The 13,094-nt window shown below is 49.5% G+C and overlaps 1 protein-coding gene across 5 annotated transcripts in view; it reads right to left on the bottom strand.

The window, feature by feature from the left end:
- Positions 1-771: 771 nt before the first annotated feature.
- The window catches only part of MLLT1 (MLLT1 super elongation complex subunit), a 29,165-nt gene continuing 16,842 nt past the window's right edge, over positions 772-13,094 (bottom strand). The window contains exons 6-13 of one of the 5 annotated variants that reach the window (XR_013923308.1): positions 12,054-12,599; positions 8,721-8,808; positions 7,858-7,969; positions 6,608-6,707; positions 6,368-6,439; positions 5,085-5,156; positions 2,667-4,734; positions 772-2,468 (exon numbers count right to left, since the gene is read on the bottom strand). Coding sequence is in view for 3 of the 5 variants with exons in the window: in XM_080359307.1 (XP_080215433.1) it covers positions 4,606-4,734; positions 5,085-5,156; positions 6,368-6,439; positions 6,608-6,707; positions 7,858-7,969; positions 8,721-8,808; positions 12,054-12,599 (1,119 nt within the window). In the remaining 2 variants the exon portion in view is untranslated. Of the gene's footprint in view, positions 4,735-5,084; positions 5,157-6,367; positions 6,440-6,607; positions 6,708-6,766; positions 7,580-7,857; positions 7,970-8,720; positions 8,809-12,053; positions 12,600-13,094 lie in introns of those variants that run through there. The other 4 variants (XM_080359307.1, XM_080359308.1, XR_013923309.1 and 1 more) reach the window with 4 other exon arrangements.

The following is a 13,094-nucleotide window of genomic DNA, read 5'->3' as shown; positions in this document are numbered from 1 at the left end:
TCCCAGCGCGCATTTATCTGCATGCTGATGACATCTGAGTTATTTAAATCTACCTGCAAACTGTCCTATGTCAAAGACAACAACGCCATATGGCCGTGTGGAACCTCATATTTGCTGTGTTCGTGCAATATTTTGAGTCTGTTTTCTCATTTTGAGTTGTAACGAAGCCATAAATCGTATTGTTACGTGGCCTGTGGTGTGAGTTTTCCAGAAAGCGCCTCATTTATAAGGCAAATGTGTGTGAAATCTGCGGTGTTACAGTTGTAGGAACGGAGTGTCCTGCAATGGGGGAAACTCCAGAGCAGATGGGGTGGAAACCCAGTTCTGAAGGTCCATGATCAACTGTTCACCCAATAGAGGGGTCCAGAAGCTCTTGCTGGTCTCTATGTGCTTTTATAAGGTTAATCCCAGTCTGCCCAGTGCCCATTAATCCCCCAGTAAATGAAGAATCACTTGATTTCAAACTAGGAATCATCCTCTGGCAAAGGAGCAGCACAAGGGGACAGATCCTGTGCTATAAACACGGACAGCGCTGCATTTTAAACCTAAAACTCTGTATCTGAGCTCAGAGAAATTCCCTGTGCTGAAGGGTAACTCAGGTAACTCACTGATGGTCTTGGAACCACCTCCACCATTCAAATGTCTAATAAATCAACTCTCTTGTTTGCAAAACAACAGTCAACTCCAACTCAACATCTGAGCCATTGGGGGTTGAATTTGGGGCCTTAAATCCCGCATTAGTGGGATTTAAGGCCCCAAATTCAACCCCCAATGGCCAAGCAGCTCTTTCCCCAACCCACACATTTCAATTCCCTGCGCTAATAAGGGCGTGGAGAAGCAAAACACAACCCACTTAGGACTTTTCCATCTTACTTTATTTCACTTTTTTTTCTAGAAAATTCCTCCATAATTCCACAAATTTACCAAAAAAAAAAAAAAAGAGCTTAAAATTCAGGACGAACAATCCCGTAACATATTACAAACATGATTTTTTCATCTCGAAGCGAGCTGAATTTCTTACAGCTCCGCAAAGGATTTCCTTTCCCAACACAACTTTTAAAATGCTCAAGTGCCGAGGTATTTAATACCTCGGGCTCTAGGCAGAAATACAGTTAAAAATCATCTAGAAGAAGTTGAAGTACTTACAGTTTTTCTTTAGGAGTGCAAACTCATCTTGTCAGGTTTCGATGGCTATTTTCACGCGCCCCAGGAAAGCGAATACCGATGGGTTTTCATCTTTATTTAAGTCAATACTTGCCCGTGGACACAAGCGGCGACCCGGAGAAGCCACGACAGAGCTCCATATGGGACCTTTAAACCTCGCTCGCCATCAAATCCGTTCCAAGATCTGACGAGATACCAAATAAAAACCTGCTTCTGGATTGTTGCATCGATCGCTTCACTCGTTCCGCCGCTCCCACCGTGGAACCGGCGGCCAAGTCGTTGCACGTCCGCGTGTCCGGCGGCCTCGGCACCGCGTGGCCAACGCTCCTCGGCCGGGTCGGCGTGCGGCCGTTTACTCGGTGAATCTTTAATAGCAAATATCAGCGATCAGGCTTCATACGTACGCAGACCAAGACAACGGGAAAACACTCCTGACCCCGCTTTGGCCCGGAGGCCAAGGGCAAAGGAAAAGCCGCGTCCTGATCTCACCTCCAACACGATTCGCTTCGACGACTCCGAACCCATCAGCAACAAGGTGAAGGACACTGAGGAGTAACAGAGTTCTGTCCATTTACTCAGAAATAAAAACCATTATGGCTAGAAGTCTTTTTTTTTTGTCCTTTTTTTTAACAACGCAAGCTACTACACATCCTCGAAGACCTGACAGCAGCACTGCCGCCTCCTTCTAGAGTACAACAATCCATCCATGCTCTCAAGAGTGACACAAGAACAAACACTTGATCCACAAATACCTGTACACGGCATGTTCAGAACAGCATTCAGCCAGCCTAGAAATCTACACGGGGAACTCGGCGCTTGGAACTGGAAGGGGACGCGAGACGAGGCCCCGCGTCGAGCATCCTGGGTTTGCAGAGCCGCTCCTCCTGCGCTCCCACGTACCCCGAAAAACAACAACTCTTGTAGAACAACTAAGTACTTGCAAGAAACCTTTTAGTAACAAATCAGCATGTGCACACAATGGAGAAGAACTATTGCTGGGGGAACAATCCTAGCTCAGGTTTCCAAGGAGATTACAAACAGGCTAAAAAAATCCATGTGTAAAATACTTCTTATAAAAACCAAACAAAATTCCTATCAACGCTCATTCGACTTCACAAATAAAGTCGGTTCCAGGACAGGACGATGCTGTGGCAACCGGGTGCTCCCAGCCCGTTCAAACTCCCTCCGGACGTGTTTATGGATCAGCGGGAGCAGTGGGACTGCCCGGCTCTTGGGGACAGAAGGAGGTGGCACCTCGGACCCCTCGGGGGTGACCTGGAGGCCACGCAGCCCCAGGACAAACGCTGCCAGGACGGGTGACACGGTGAGTTACCCAGGTGGGGAGACAAGGCACAGACCTCGGGAGGTCTCGGCCTGGCCACCACGGCTGCTATGGGGACAGGTACAGCGTCACCAGCCCCAGGGGCACCAAGTTTGGGGCCATCGCGACCGCACAAGGTTTGTCTCCTCGGTGCCGCACACCAAGAGCGGTTCACACGTACCCACGGGTGGATGCGTGACACTCGGGGACCTTGTGCGTCCTGCGCTCCTCTTCCTCCTCTTCCTTCACCTTCTCTGCGTCCGTCTGCACTCGGGGTTCCATCCGGGCTCAGCATCGTCCAGCAAGAAAGAACAACAGCTGCGATCACTGGTGTGACAGGGTTTGCACCTGGCATGAGCTTGATTTCTTTTTATATATATGTATATATATATATATATATACACATACACACACACAACACATGAAAGATGGTACGAAGACAAAATTAATGGGAATCGGGTCAACATGACCCAACTCAAACAAGCTTATCATCATATTGCCACTTCAGTTGATTAGTTGCAACATTTCCATGATAAAGGACGGGGTAACCCAAAACAAGGGACGCGATTCCGGGGGAGCAGGGACAGCGAACGCCGGGCACGGCAGGCACCGCACCAGCCCGTCACAGGTTCGGGGGGTTTGTTCGTGTACAGACGGGTCCCTGCGCCGCTGCCCGCTTGACATTTGGCAAAAGCTTCCTCGCCAATTGGAAAAACTGAGCAATTCTTCAACAAAATACTGAATTTTAGGGAACGGGAGTAATAGGGTTTTGATGAAAGCTCCGGGACTTTCCTCACAACACTTGCAAGTCAACACTAGTTTAACGAGAAATATAATACAGGAAAGACTCTGGATTAGTGTTTACTGTTTCCTGCTGTTTCTGGAACAGGCAGCGGGCGGGAGAGGGAGGAGGAACCGAACCTGACCGCGCTGGCTTTTAAACCAGCGTTTTCTCCCTTGTTTTGGTTTTCCCAACGTACGGCCGCTACTATAGGGGCCACTGGAGGAGATTCCTCTTCGAGAACACAGAGCAAAACCAATCGTGTATTTTGGCAAAGTTATTAAACACTGACAAATGAGACGACGACGGGTGAGTCCCTTCCAGAGCACAAAACGTTCTGAAGTTTTGCCGTTCAGCTTTCAGACACTAAAAACTGTCCACAAGAGGCAATTTGAACAAACAAGTCAAATCTTATTAAGCGCCCTTCCCCTGCCATAGCCATTAAAAAACATTAACAGAAAAAAACACACCCTTAAGATCATAAGACCCAACTAGGCCCTTCTTATACATACAGTACATACATATATATAATATATATATATATAAAATATACAGCTTACAGTTTCGTAGTCCTATTACAGTTAAAGCAGACTGAAAGGAGTGAGACTTTTTGTTTAGGAGCTCAGATCAACAAACAAGACATCTCAAAACCCCGGTGGGGACAGCAGGTTCCAGAGGCCTCCGGGGAGCTCGAACCGTCTCTGCCGGGAGCTGAACCGCGATGCCGAATCCCCGCGGCGCTCGGTGGTGCCGAAGCGCGGCACAGCTCACTCGCAGGCCATCCAAACTGGGGTCTGTTCCCTCCTCCCGCCGCAGCGGAGCAGCAGGGCCCCCCTGGAAGCTCCTCTTGTCATCAGTCTCTCGGCTCAGCTTTGTAAAAGCCAATTTTGCTTACGCAGCGCGGACGCTTCTTGGAGGAGATGGGACTGGCGGGAGCTCTCCACAGGCTGGTCCCTCGATTGGGTGACAAACAACACCATCCACGCTTCTTCGGATCTCGGAGACGCCTGAAAACGTGCTCTTCAAACACAGTTTCTTGGAGGAAAACCAAAGAAAAGGTCGCGCTGTGCAGCTAAGTGCAGCACGTCTCTTGCTCCGCTCGGGACCGGCGCCCAAGCGCAACGACGAAGCCGGGGAGGACAGACTCAGCAATACGGGCGCTTGTTTGAAGCCTACAAGAAAGTGCAGCTGGCTGTGCATTCATCGAGCATGGCTGTTCTCTAAGGCAGTGCTTCAGGTGGAGCAGGAGGAAAAGAAGGCCTAGTTCCGTGGGTTCGTTTCCTGGTACCAATCAAGGGGATCGCCGGGTCGGAAAGCAGCCTGCTTGCGACGCCAAGCGTCATGTCGCCACCGCCTCCAAGTAGCTCTGCAGCTTACGGACGGTCGTCTCATCCAGGGAGAAGAGGTCAAAGTCAAAGGTTGTGTTGGTGACGTTAAAATGCCCGGTTTCCTCAATGAGGTTTACAATCTGTGCGGAAAGGAGACAAGCGGGATCAACGGAGAGCCCGTCAAGATTGAAGCACAGCAGACGCAGAGCGACCCCCCCGCTGCTCCCCTCGAATGTCCCGAATCCCCTCCCAAAACCGCAAACCGGCTCTTCCTGCTGCCGGACCAGGCATGTTTCCTGCCTTTTAAATGAGATCCAGAGCTTTGGGGCCGCTACCAGGACAGCGGAGGAAAGATGCGCAAACCGCACTTCTGGATCTTCTCCAACTAAAACATCGTGTGCACATCGCATTTGGTTTTTCTAGGTATCTTCCCTTTCAAAGCAGGAAGGACAGGCAAGGGAGAGGCCCAGGAGCCGCGGCCGGTGCGTACCTGCTGCAGCACGTTGCGCTCCCGCAGGGCCATGAGCCGCCGGTGAAGCTCCACCAGCTCGTCCGTGTAGGCCTGGAAAGGAGCAGGACAGACGCTGACACGCAGCACGTTTGGGCAGCCGCCACAGCCGCTTTCCAAGCGTGGATCAAAAGGACTCGAGGCCCCTTCAGATGTGCTCCTATTCCACATTTTTCCCTATGGTTTTACTGCCTCCTCCAGCCTTATCACATACTGGGAGACTAAAGGCAGATGATCTGAAAACCATCGGCAAGGGTATTTAATGCCACCACTAAACACTCATAACCAGCTTTCTGAAGCAGCCAGAAGCTTCGAGGGCCTCAGCAAGGTGAAGTTCACACTGGTGAACTTTGGTGCGAGTTCTGCATCAACGGGTTGTACTAATGAGCTATTCATTACCTCGAAATATCTTCACCAGTGACCAACAATGCTGTGCTGGCTGGGAGCCCCGCTGTCTTTGATAAAACTTCTGCCAGTGAGAAAAGCGGATGGTACTTCAGGCACTCAGAGGGTCTCAAGGGTGTCCCCTTCTCTGTTTATTAATTAGTCTAATAAAAGACGCTATTACCTGCAAGCTTTGCCTCAGTGAAGCCACCTCAGCTACATCTAAGAGTGATTCTGTAGCAAGGAAACTCAGATACAAGTATCTCCAAATCACACTTAGACTTGATATGAAGTGATTAACCTGTGCTGTATTCTCCTGTTGAAAAAGCGTTAACACAAACGAGAGCTACAGCCTGATGCTTCGGTTACTCTCAAGGAAAAGTATTCCGATCCCATTTGATTGATTTCTTTATGAGAAAGAAGAATCACAGCAGGAGAACTTTATGGACAACTCGGGGTTTCCTGCTTGCGAGCACGTTGGCCGCTCTCTATGAGCACAGTTGCTGCTCGGCTTTCCTTGGAGGCAAAACAGGGGAATTGCACTAAGCAGAGGTTTCAACTGACCCAGCAAAGCAGAGCAGCAAATCATCTTTCATTTCTTCCAAATTAAAACTGCCTTTTAATGAAGCGGCACTCCCAACAGCGGCCAGACCATGGGTTCGGATAAAGGGCAAATATATAAAGCTATCTTAACACTTTGCGTATAGAAATGACCAGAGGGTCCATCTATTTACTACAGACAATTTGTGCAGTGTCACTCTCCCACATTGGTCCTTTCAACACCTGGTTTTCATTACACTCAAGTTTTAACCTGCCGAGACAGAACAACGTGAGCAGGCCAGGCCTGTTCAGCTCCGCGACACGCAAACCCTCCAACACACCTTGTCGTACGTTCCTTTCTTCAGGATCTTCTCTGGCTTGTTACAAGACTCCGGGCTTTTCCTTCCAGATGCCTGAGGGTAAAAGAAATCAACATCAGGGACCAAAATCACTGAAGAGAGAGAAATGACCCCTCTGATGAAGACAGTGAAACAGGGAAAACTCGATCCAAGTCAGAGCCGGCACCGCGGACCGAGCACAAAGCCGAACACAGCGCTGGATGGGCAGGGAGGATGCGGTACCTTGTTATTCGCTGGGGGCAGTTTCTGGCCCGGTGGCGGCTCCCGGCTGGGCAGGCAGGAATCGGCGCTGTTGTCACTGTCGCTGTCACTCAGGCTCAGTCTGAAAAACAAGCGCCAGAGAATCAGCATCAGCAGGTAAAAAAACCCTCAGCTGTCAGCGGGACCACACAGAGTTCAGTGAAATTCTCTTTTTTATAGACGATTAAATAGTCTGGGAGAAGCAGTAGGGTGGTCATTTCCAATAATCCATTTTTTCCCAGCTGTCGTCACCTTTGGCGCCTCCCAGTCCCCGGGCAGGTTCTCGGTTACACCAGTTCAGCCCTTTCATCCACAAGCCCCTTTAGAACAACTGAGTAAGTACCACCCAATTTTCCCAAACAGCAACTGCTCATTTGCGGGATTCACTCCAAGATCCCCAAGTACCTGGGGGAGAGGCTTCCCAACTCCAATGCACACAAACGCATTTAGTGTTGCTGTTGTGACCTTTGAGATTTCCTGTTTATTCTCTCCCCTACAGATGTATGACAGCCGGTATCCTGCTTTTGATGAGCTTGAAAAACTGTTTATTACCTATCCCCTAAAGGTATAAAAAACATCCAAGTGTCTCCGCTCCTGTTTAGTGGATCGTGACAGAGTGCAACACCAGATATTTTGGTTGTTTTTTTGGTGAACACAAGCAGCATTCGACACTTGTGGCTGCTGTCTCTTCAAATGTTCAATCTGAGACTCCAGGCTTTGGCTACAACAGCGTTTCCTGAGGGGAGAAGGATGAAATTCAACTGCTTCCGTTGACTACAGCAGGGAACAGTTGTTCACCAGATCTCTTAGGAGCCAAGTAACCAACAGTCAGGACGCACTGTCAGCAAAGACCGAGACTTCTTGGTTTCGTATCGTACGCAGCGAGACGAGCGCAGGTGCCAACATGTCTCTGGTCTCTGCAGATCAAAGCGTCCCGTGCCGCTCTGTGGAGATCTGAGGGTGACAACGAGGTGACTATTCGAAGGGGCTCAGTCCCTGACACCTGCAAGCTCAACACACACCACAGCTCGGTGGTTCTTCCTTGAGCTCCGGGGATCTCTCCTCACCCAGTTCTGTTTTTATATCGACTCCGTGTTCCCATGCACCAAATACTCCGCACATCTGCCCTTTCCCTCCTCCTCTCACATTTAGCACCATCACTTCAACTCCTCCCTCCAAACACACGCCGGGCAAACCCACACAAACCATCTTTCTCCGTGATTTGTTACCACCTGGAATCCCGGCTGACCGGGTTGGCTTTGACCGCGGCCTCTTCTCCGGAGGAGCTGTCGTCATCGTCCGACTCCTCCGACTGCAGATCTTCCACCATGGAGCGCAGGGGACCTGGAAACGGGGCACGGAGCGATTCAGCACCGACTCTCCTTAAGATACATCAACGTTTCTGCGCGATGGCACCGCTGTTTGCACTTTGCACAAATACATTGCTAAGAGACATTATATTCCAGCTCCAAAACTAAAGCTGAGTTGACAAACTGCTGTAAACCCCCCCCCCCCCAAACCTCCCCCTCTCTTCTGAAATGAAACCAAAAGGACCCATTTTTCAGGTGTTTGGGGACTATTTTAAATGTCACTCAAGGGACAGCATTTGTAGAAACGCAGCATCTGCTATAAGGTTAGAACATTTACTTTTGCCACAGTGTATCTCTGTGGATTATCGGCAGAGGAATGTGAAAAAGCAGCTGTTATGCACTAGCAGAGTGATGAATGTTACATTTATAATTTTTAATAAAACATATATGAGATTGGAGGAGAAATATTCTGGTGATGCTATAGATCAAACAGCAGCAAACACATTTATAAACCGAGGAAGAAACCAAAGTCAACAGGGAAAGAAGCAAATCCAGAGAGATACTCTACTCATAAATTAACTGTCAAACCAAGAAAAATACTTGTTCACAATCACACTATGACATTATTGCCTCTTCTTGCTGAAGCGTCACAGCTTCAACACGCGGCTGCAGACAAGAAGATCTGTCAGCCTTCGATACGGTGCGGGGAAAACAGATTTAATTCTCATGAGCCTTCTAAGGTTATGCGAGGAAGAATTGAACACATTTTATGTCTTGCAACACACCTTGACTGTGGTTCTGAGATGGCTCGAAATCAGAGTCAGAGCTGGAGTCGGAGCTGGAGCTGGAGTTGGAAGGGCTGGACTGGACAGACTTAACCCCCCATAAAAGGGAAAAAGAGAAAAAGAATCTTAACCTTTCTAATCCGCAAAACCAGCACAAAGCACAGTGAGACAGAAGCATTTGAGCACTGTACAACATCACCCATCGGCGCCCTTGGAATTACAGAACATACGCAAATTGCAAGGTGAATAAAGCCAACGTTTGTGTGAACCGTGGTGGGCCGGAGCTCAACGCAAACGCCTCCCACCCAAACCTCCCATGCCACTGGTTTCCAATAGCCTCAAGTGATGAAACACGGCATCTGAAAAATGTCAAAGTGAAAAACCCCTTCCTTTGAAACAGGGAAGATGACTGGCAAACAACCCAGAGCAATTAGCAAAGCCTCTTAAAAAGGGTATTTATTGCAACCCACCAATGTTCCCTGTGAACAGCTCGTGCTGATGATTACCCCTGGAAAGGTTGCCTGCCCTAACTAGCTCGCTTGCCTCCAAAATCTGTTCAAATTTATTACTACAGCCCCAAACCAGTTGTTTCTCCACCACTTTGAGGGATCCACAGTACTGCTCCCAGTTTATTGTGCAAACATAACCAGCTGAACTGCAGTGAAACCAACTCCCCACTCGGCAGAACTGACGGGGGCAGTCAGAGCGAGACAAGACACTGAGCTACTGCTAACAACAGCCTCCAGAAATGGGGTTCAGGAACCACAGAATTCCAGAATGTCAGGGGTTGAAGGGCCCTGGAAAGCTCATCCAGTGCAATCCCCCCATGGAGCAGGAACACCCAGATGAGGTTACACAGGAAGGTGTCCAGGCGGGTTGGAATGTCTGCACAGAAGGAGACTCCACAACCCCCCTGGGCAGCCTGGGCCAGGCTCTGCCACCCTCACCCCAAACAAGTTTCTTCTCATATTCAAGTGGAACCTTTTGTGTTCCAGTTTGAACCCATTGCCACTTGTCCTACTATTGGTTGTCACCAGCAGAGCCTGGCTCCATCCTCCTGACACTGCCCCTTTCCATATTGATCCCCAGGAATGAGTCCCCCCTCAGTGTCCTCTTGTCCAGCTCCAGAGCCCCAGCTCCCTCAGCCTTTCCTCACACGGGAGATGCTCCACTCCCTGCAGCATCTTGGTGGCTGCGCTGGACTCTCTGCAGCAGTTCCCTGTCCTGCTGGAGCTGAGGGGCCACAGCTGGACACAAGATTCCAGGTGTGGTTTCCCCAGGGCAGAGCAGAGGGGCAGGAGAACCTCTCTGACCTACTGACCACCCCCTTCTAACCCACCCCAGGTCCCATTGGCTTCCTGGCCACAAGGGCCCAGTGCTGGCTCATGGTCACCCTGCTGTCCCCAGGACCCCCAGGTCCCTTTCCCCTACGCTGCTCTCTAATAGGTCATTCCCCAACTTACACTAGAACCTGGGGTTGTTCCTGCCCAGATTCAAGACTCTACACTTGCCTTTGTTATATTTCATTAAATTTTTCCCTGCCCAACTCTCCAGCCCTGTCCCGTTTTTAACATGAACCAGATACTCCAGAGCAGCCGCGTGCTCTGGCTCCGGGGCCCACGAGGTGGCAGTGAAGACTAATTCAAGTATTTCCTCGCTGACAGCAGCAGCCGCTGTTACAATAAAGGGGTTTTTGTTACTCAGTAGGATCTATTTTAAGGATCACACATTCCCACTGATCAACAAACTGTATCACAGAAAGCGTTAATACCATAAAAACATTGTGAACAGGTAGATAGAGGCACATCAGCAGCTCTGGGCATTAATAAGTGAAAGCAGCGGCAGGACTTTGATCCCTACATGACCTGTCCCTATAATTTATCACCAAAATGTTGTTAAGTTCCATTTATTCAGCTGTAAGAATGCAGGGAAAAAAAGGTCAAAAACAGGTATTCTAATTGCCAGTTATCCAGTAGCAAAGAAGCATAGTTTAACAGTATATATAATGGTATTTTGGCACATTGCAGCAGCTCTATTTCTTTAGAAAAATTACAACATGAAAGAGCAATAGTTTCAAAATAAGGCAGCGCAGCTCTTGCGTCTCGAGTACAGATTCAACCCTAACATCCCTCATTCCTGATAATCTGGTGGGTGTTCCTGCAAAACGACTTAATACACCCAAGAAGCAGATGTTGGAAGTTTTATCGACTCCCGTTTCTCCTTTTGCCACGACCCCCTCAGCCCTTTGGGCCGTTCCGGGGGCTGGACGCGCTCAGGCCCCGTTCCTGTCACCACCATGTGCCAAAAGCACATGCCGACAATGGGGAAAAAGCAATTCCTGCCCTCACATCTCAGCCTCTCCCTTTTGTCAGCACCAGCGATTCAGCAGCCAAGCATGAGGCCAGTGCAGGGAACCGGGCTTGAGAGGGGAAGGGGAAAAAAACAAGGAAATAAGGATGGACCACGAACTTTTAGCAGGGCTGAAAGTGGAAGGAGGAATTCCTGCAGCGCCGCAGTCACAGCAGCACCGAGAGCGGGCCGGATCCTCTCACCGCAGCCTGCAAAGACGTGAACGGGGAGCAGCCGCGGAGCCGCAGCCCCGAGCACGTTGCACAACCCGCTGGCTGCGGCAGCCAAGCTGAGTTAAGAGTTTCCGGGCCCTGATCCACCTCCAGCTGCTCGTTCGCTTTAGTGATGTGGCTTCACCACGCAGATCACAGCCGGCCGGACCAGCACCCAGCGGCGAACCGAACGGCAGCGCTGGGAGCTAAAAGAGCCCCCAGGGTGGAAAAGGAGCTCGGTCTCCACCAATGCCTTAAAGTTTGAGCCTCAAGCTTCAAGTTCTGTCATGAAACAGGCTAAAGAACCATCAGCTTGGAGCCGCACAGCGAGTCCCGAGGGCTGGGTGACGCTTAGGACACCGAGTGCCGGCGGCGGGTGCAGAGATGAGGGTTTGCTGAAATTATTTCCTCCTTTTCTCCATTAAGATCACATTCCAAAACATCACGCTATCATAAGCGGGTAGAAAGCGTATCTGCACCTACAATACTCTGGCTTTATAAATGTCACTGCAAGGGATGAACAAGGAACCATCACCTTTGGCTCTGACTTGTAGGTCAGTGCCTGCAGATAAGTCTAAATAGAACTGTATCTGAAATGGGAGAACAGCAGCAGCAGTACCAATTAAGAGTTTTATTGGAGACACAACCCAGCCCAAGCTTTTGCCAGTGTGGTTCTCTATCTTATCTGAAGGAATACTTTTCAAGACCTTTTTCATGCAGAGACTTAAGAAGCATCTTTAAAAACTCTGGTGAAGGACAAATCCCTACTCACCTCTGACTTGAAAGAAGTTTCATCCTCTGAATTGGACTCGTCCATTTCCACCGGCTTTTTGATCTCCTTGGCCTCGCTTTCCGATTTTACCTTTTCCACTTTGGCATTCATCTTCTCCTTGGTCTGTTTCTTCTCTGGGTATGAGGAAGACGAGGTTCGTGGAGATGTCCCGAGGATGTTCTTCACCCCTTTGGAGCTGCTCTTTTTCTGCTTTTTGGCGCTGGGCTTTGGTGACTCCACGTTGGACGGCCTCTTGCTGGAAGACTTGAGCTCCGGCTGCGGGCCGCCCTTTGGAGAAGTGTTCTCCAGTTTGGTCTCCTTCACCGCCAGTTTTGGTTCCTTGAAAGCAGCTTTTGGAGGCGCCTTCTCCTCCTTAGGCAGTTTGTTCTCGGTTGGTTTTCTGGAGGAGTCCTTCAAAGGCTTGTTTTGTTCTCTTTCCAGGTCTTTGGAGGAGTTTTTACTCTCAGAGTCTTTCCTCGGCCTCTCTCTGTGCTCCTTGGTTACTTTGTGTGGCTTAGATGCCTTGCTGCTTTCCTTGTTTGCATCCTAAAATTCAGCAACAGAGACACGCGAGCAAGGTATCAAACTGAAGCTCTTGAAATGCTTTCTCATAAATCACCCTGCCGCTTTTGTTTCACGTAGACACATCCACCCACACACGCCTAATGCACTCATCTACCTCCGAGGCAGACATCTCCATTTCCCAAAGCTGATGGACACAAAGTGACAGCGGGCACTTAAATATCTACACTAGGAGAGGATGAAACACTTCACAAACGCCTGTTCCTTTCTGTGGTCTATAGAAGGAGATCTATAAACATCTATGGATGTTTAGTTCAGATTTAATCTGCGGGGTTAAGGTCCGACGCCAGGTAAGAGGAAACTCACTCAAGCCGTGTTACAGAGTTATAGTTCAGACCGCATTTTAGGGAAAAAAACCCAGCAACTAAAGGAATTTGTGAAGGTTAAATCACATCTATGGCAAATGCAAGTTATGTTTGCAGCACAGCCCTCAACTCACTGCACGGACCACATCACAAC

The sequence above is a fragment of the Nesoenas mayeri genome (genome assembly GCF_963082525.1).
Source record: "Nesoenas mayeri genome assembly, chromosome: 25".
In the NCBI taxonomy this organism is placed as follows: Eukaryota; Metazoa; Chordata; class Aves; order Columbiformes; family Columbidae; genus Nesoenas; species Nesoenas mayeri.
This window is presented reverse-complemented; position numbering and strand designations above follow the sequence as displayed.